Source organism: Cynara cardunculus, assembly GCF_001531365.2.
Source record: "Cynara cardunculus var. scolymus isolate 2C chromosome LG 16, CcrdV1, whole genome shotgun sequence".
NCBI lineage: Eukaryota > Viridiplantae > Streptophyta > Magnoliopsida > Asterales > Asteraceae > Cynara > Cynara cardunculus.
In genome coordinates, this window is record NC_037543.1 from 1,228,323 (window position 1) to 1,234,479 (window position 6,157).

At 34.0% G+C, this 6,157-nt stretch overlaps 1 protein-coding gene across 1 annotated transcript; it reads right to left on the reverse strand.

Moving 5' to 3' along the window:
* Positions 1 to 1,433: 1,433 nt before the first annotated feature.
* Positions 1,434 to 5,166, reverse strand: LOC112529786 (S-norcoclaurine synthase 1-like). The gene is made up of 4 exons (XM_025141192.1): positions 4,848 to 5,166; positions 3,016 to 3,260; positions 2,269 to 2,593; positions 1,434 to 1,879 (listed from the first exon to the last, which is right to left on the reverse strand). Exons 1-4 carry the CDS (start codon positions 5,115 to 5,117, stop codon positions 1,637 to 1,639), a joined length of 1,083 nt encoding a protein of 360 aa, XP_024996960.1. The 5' UTR covers positions 5,118 to 5,166; the 3' UTR covers positions 1,434 to 1,636.
* Positions 5,167 to 6,157: the final 991 nt, after the last annotated feature.

The following is a 6,157-nucleotide window of genomic DNA, read 5'->3' on the forward strand; positions in this document are numbered from 1 at the left end:
AGACAAGGAAAACTATAATTAGTTTTTAATTAAAATAGTAAATTACATCCAAATTGTTGCATATTAAACAAAAAGTAAAACTTAACAGTTACAGGTCTACGACTAAAGACTAAGCGCTTATCTGTTAGCAGCTTAATAAGTTTAATGGAACTAACAGCGTATTCACTCAACTATGCATTACTGTTTCGTAGTGGCTTAATGATATAGAAAGTGATTTATCCAGTAAGTAAGCTTCTAGGTGGAGCTTTATAGAAAACCAATTTTTTTTTCCAAACATGTCTCTTCCAACTAAAAAAACGTTTCTTACATTTGCGAAAAAACTCTCCAAACAAAAACTTTTCCAACTTATACAAATAGATTAATTCATACAGACAACTTTATTCATACAAAAAACTTTATACAAACAAAAAAATTTCTAACTTTTTCCAACGATGTGCATTGAGTATTCATCACTACTAGGCATTGGGCCTGATTTTATAGTTAAAGTTCAGTTGTCCAATTCTCAAATTATTAAACTCAAAACTAGTAATAAATGACAATTTGATGCCCCTTTAGGCTTTGATACCCTGTGCGGCCGCATGGGCTGCACATGGCCAGGGCCAGCCCTGTTTGTACAACTAACACCCCTTCCACGACAAACAAAATTGGTTTTAGGACATCTAGATCTCTAAGTGTTCTAATAAAATACTTTATAGAACTTAGGTTTATAATAGGCTAAAATGTAAAACGTCCTATCTAAAAACATTACAATAGGTTTATATAACGATTTTAGGCATTTTAACAAGTATTTTATAACGTTTTTAAAATAAATGTCATATTAGCTATTTTATGAGAAATGTCATATAAACTCATCTTTTTATAGGACACATTTTCAAATAGTGTCGTATAAAATAGTTGATACAACACTTGATTTTAAAAGTGTCATAAAAACTTGTTAAAACGTCTAAAAGCGTTCTATAAACCCATTGTAACATTTTTAGCATAAGATACTTTTAGGTTTGGTTTTATAAATTTAAGTCCTATAAAATATTTTTTTTCAAGACGTTTCTATATTTTAGGCGTCCTATAAAATCAATTTTGTTGTAATGTCCTCCCCAAATACCTTACCATCGGCCTTCAAGTGAGATTTATTCGGTCTGATTTATATATCAAGAAATTTATTAAAATAGTCATTTTTCAGAGTTGGTTTCCCCTCCTAACCATTTTCTCTTCAGGTTTACCAAAATAAAAGTATCCAATTGATGGAACCGAACCTATCCAATCATCCAATGGATGCTTGGATCAGTTCGGTTCCCCTCACATCCAATGGATGTCAACCGATGAACAACCCTAGTGTCAACTATCCTATTTACAAAGATGGGTTTTCATAATCTCGAATTAATACATTATTTATCAATAAAATTAAAAAAAATAATAATAATAATAATATCACGAGTCAACCCGACCATACGAGTTAACACATTGAGTCCGTCCCACCAATTCACAATAAAACTTGATTACATTCAGTAAATAAACACAAATAAAAGATAACACGAATTATATGAACTGAAAAGTTGCATATAATACATGGACACAATCGAACAGGATCAGACTGATATGATCGTAATGTTCACGAGCAAGAGCGCTTACCGCATCATTATTGAATCTTCATTTGCTCAATCAGACTTTTTCCATCAAGTTTGCTGCTAATGATCAACTTCGTATAATCTTCTGTATTAATCGTCTTATACTTTGCTGTCTTCTCATTAACTCCGTCTGTCAACGGTCCGATCATGGTGTCGATGCCCGGACTATGAAAAGCTGCAATCGAAAGCCGCTCCTTTTCCAAGTGAACCAGAGCCCTATGCTCGATACTGCGGTACTCCCCGTTACTCATTATCTATGTGAATCAATTAATTAGTCCATATGTGAATTAGTTAAAATAGTTCATATGTGAATTACACAGGTTCACATATTAACATATAGTTCATGTGTGAATCACATAGGTTCACGCATGAACACGTTTGCCTATTTGTCAAAGTTACAAAACTACCCCCTTTATTTTTCACATAGGCGCAATTTTTGACGAGCTAAAGCCGCAATTATTAACCACTCAAATTCGATCTTTACCGTATGAAATGCTAGGATCACTTATTTATTTATCAAATATTTATGAGATTTCGAATTCTGATTTTCCATTTGTGAGATTTTTTTGAAGAATCCGGTTAGAGATGCTCTAAAATAGAAATGCAGACATTTATTATTGTGATAGATAAAATAACTGATTACCTCCATAACGTCACCTATGTTAACGATAATCGACCCGCGAATGGGCTTAATCGGCACCCATTTCGAGTTCTTCTTAATTTGTAGCCCTTGAACTTCATTGACTTGAACCAAGAGGGTTAACCCGACTGCATCTGAGTGCGGTGCCAACCCTAAAACCTTGTCTGCTTCGAGACAGGGTGGATAGTAGTTCATTCTGATACCTTGTGTGCAATTCTCGTACAATTTGCTAACCGTTTCAAGATCGATTCCCAGGTTTATAGACATCAACTTAAACAGTTCCTTCGAAACGCCATATAGCTTGTTCGAGTATTCATCTAAGGTTGCCCTGATCGACATAAAATCAAAACGACATCATTTTGGAAAATCTCAAGTTTCTTTATAAAAGACTTTATACGACTTATGTTTATAAGACTAAGCCAAGAAAACATCATATCTAAAAGTGTTACAATAAGCATATAGAATGTTTGTAGGCGTTTATAGCAAGTTTTTTAAAACGCTTTTAAAATAAAGTGTTGTATTAGCTATTTTATACGACACTATTTGGAAAAGTGTCCTATAAACACAAATAATCCTATAAAAAGATGGGTTTAAGTGACACTTTTCAAAAGTGTCATATAAAATAACTAATACGACACTTTATTCTAAAAAAACGTCTTAAAAACTTGTTAAAACGCCTAAAAACGTCTTATAAACTTGTTAGAAACCTTCGTTTACGTTCGTTCGATTCGTTTACAGCTCAGGAATTACCTGAATGAAGGGGGATTTAGAGGCCAAAATCTCAAGTTCCTTTGAGGGATGGGTAAAGGTAGGATGAAGAGCATGTCACCCCAATCAAGTTTTTGGTCTTCTGAAACAACAAATGCTTGACCATAACCTTCAATGGTGGTTGGAGTTTGTGCACATTTCATCTTCTCTTCTAATCCCAACTTGAAGAATTCCTTTGTAACCACCTTCATTGCATCTATGCTTTCTGATACCCCATGATTTATCAACTGTAATATTCATTCATCATTAATCACATATTCATAATGAATAACAAGCCTTTATTCATGATGAATAATGCCATATGAGGTTAGGAGTGTAAGCAAGTCGAGCTTTTAACGAGTTATTCGAGCTCGAGTTTAATAATTCTCGAGCTTGAGTCGATCTTGAACACAAAATGGAATTCGTTTAAATTAAGAGCCGAGTTTCATAACACCAACGTTCGACTCGGCTCGTTCGAAAACTCGATTAAAGTTTTTGAGTCAAGTCGAGCCATTTGACCAAACATTTATTTGAGCCAAGCATGCTCATATGTTGATAAATCATACAATGAAATATAAAAAGTATCAACCTTGAGCATGTTAACGAGTTAATCGATGTGAGTTCGAGCCCATAAACGAGCATCGAGCTTGAGCTCTATATTAAAAAGTTGTTTGAGCTCGAGCGTGATAATTTTTTTCGAGCTCAACTCGAATAGCCTATGCTACTCAATTCGACTCGGCTTGTTTCAACTTGTCACAATGAAAATGAAAATGAGGTTCCTAATGAATCATGTCCTTGTGTGTGTGTGTGTATGTATATATATAGAGAGAAAGAGAGAGGGGGGGGTGTATGTATGTATATATATATATATATAGAGAGAGAGAGAAAGAGAGAGGGGGGGTGTATGTATGTATATATATATATATATATATATATATATATAGGGGAGCGTTCAAATAAAAACCAGTCAATTTGTAAAAACCGTGAAAACTTCATTCAATTAATCATAATTTTTCATTTTGTTCATTTTTTTGTAATTATGAGAGGTTGATTAACCATTTTTATTGTGGAGGGTGTTAATCATGGATATTATCATCTTCATTATTTTAATTTTAGAAAAATAATGAAACAGTTTCATTAAAATTTCATTAAATATTATATGAAACAATTTCATAACCATATATGAAACAAATTCATCAAAAAAAGTATTATATGAAACAATTTCATAACCATATATGAAACAAATTCATCAAAAAAACTATTATATGAAACAATTTCACAAGGTTAAACAATTTCATGAAAAAATTTCGTAAGATTAAACAATGAAATCGACGTATGAGGGTGGTTTGTACAGTTTTTACAAATGATGGTGGTTTTCATTTGATCGCTCCTCTCTCTCTCTCTCTATATATATAGAGAGAGGGTGTGTCAAGTTCATACGAGAACTGTAATTAAATAAAAAAAATAAGAAAACAGTAGAATCACATGTGATTTTATACTAAAATCGCGTGTAAAATCAAATGTGATTTGCCGCGTCGCTAGACACCCTTGTGTAGACCGTTAGTGTAAAATCACTTGTGATCTGCACACGCTTTGTCCGTTTTCATGTTCTCTTATTTAGTTACCGTTTTCGTTTCAATCTCCATCTCTCTCTATATATGTTTATATAGAGATAGAAAACCAACGAAAAGTTCCAATATCATATATGATTAAAATCATCCAAAATGTACGTATGCAACTTCTCGCATGATCCTTCCTCTATATACATATAGTTATACATATACAGATATACACACACACACATATATATATATATATATATATATATAAATTACCTGGAAAAAGCCCCAATCTTTACAAGCAAGATGAAGTTTAGCCAATTCATCATCATAACCCGGTTGTCCTGCGACAGAAAGTTTGCCGATGTCGATCACTGGAATCTGCAGCGATTCATCCGTCAATACCTCGTCGGACACAATCTCCGGCCGAAGATACCGAACCGGAACGTCTTTCAAGTCCTTTGAAGCAAGCGCTTGAACGTTATCGACAGGAATCGAACCACCGTACTCGGATCTGTTGCTTATCTCATCGGTATTCTGTCCCATCTCCTTTGCCCTAACTTTCAACGATTCGTTTTGTTTCACCACTTTTGTAATGTAATCACTTTCTGACTCATTCAGCAACTGATTCAGCGCCGGCCAAGGGTTGTTAACCTACTCATGCTTGTTCTATCGATACACTTTTATAGAATCAGACAAGTACTACGTTCAAGAAAAGCAGCTTAAAATCTAACGTGGCATCATAATCTTCAAGGAAAATTGATTAAGACAACGATGTTATTGTTGTAGGATAAATGGGTTATCGTCTAAAATGATATGACGAAATAGATAGTAGGGGTGAGCATAGGCGGGTACCCGTCCTATTTGACAGAAACCGAGACCGGAATCGGAACTGGTTGTTCTTGAGATATTGGAACCGGAACCGGAACCGGTTAGAGTGGTTCTTGAATTTTTGGAACCGGAACCGGAACATTCGCTTCCTAAAATATTAAAATTTTGTTATTTAGAACTAAAAAATAAAATATTGAGAAAACACTAAATAAATAAACAAGAATACAAATTATACGGAATAATGGTTACACATATTGTTTAACGATTACAAACCATAATAGACTAATACTAAATGTTGAAAGTTTAACGATTACATATTATAATTGTAAAGGTTGAAAGTCTAACGATTACGTACTACGAATCCAATTAAACACACAATTTGAAAAAATACGAATCATTTTATCTCAAATTATGAATCTAGAGTTATAAGTTCTTGGCCTAATTTAAATTTAGTATTAAAAAAATAATTATTATTTTGTAACTGAAAAATATTGGGTACCCGCCGATTCCGGTTCAGGATTCCGGGTACCCGGTCCCGGCGGGTACCCAGCGGTTAACGGTTCCGAAAAATTGAGAACCGGAACCGGAACCATTCTCAATTGGTTTCGTATATTTTAGGAATCAGAACCACTCATATCGGTTTCGATTCTGGAACCGGCAGTTCCGGTTCTACAAGTGGGTACCCGGTTCCGCTGCTCATCCCTAATAGATAGAGATGGATATATCAGAGTTAGATTAGAAATGAAATATCTTGT

Bases quoted from the DNA above. Each gene is read 5' to 3' on its own strand.
- LOC112529786 (XM_025141192.1), bottom strand. From the start codon at position 5,117: ATGGGACAGAATACCGATGAGATAAGCAACAGATCCGAGTACGGTGGT. The intron at 3,261-4,847 runs GTAATTTATATA...TGAATATTACAG, and splicing joins AAGATTGGGGCTTTTTCCAG to TTGATAAATCATGGGGTATC. The intron at 2,594-3,015 runs GTAATTCCTGAG...TATGTCGATCAG, and splicing joins CTAAATCCCCCTTCATTCAG to GGCAACCTTAGATGAATACT.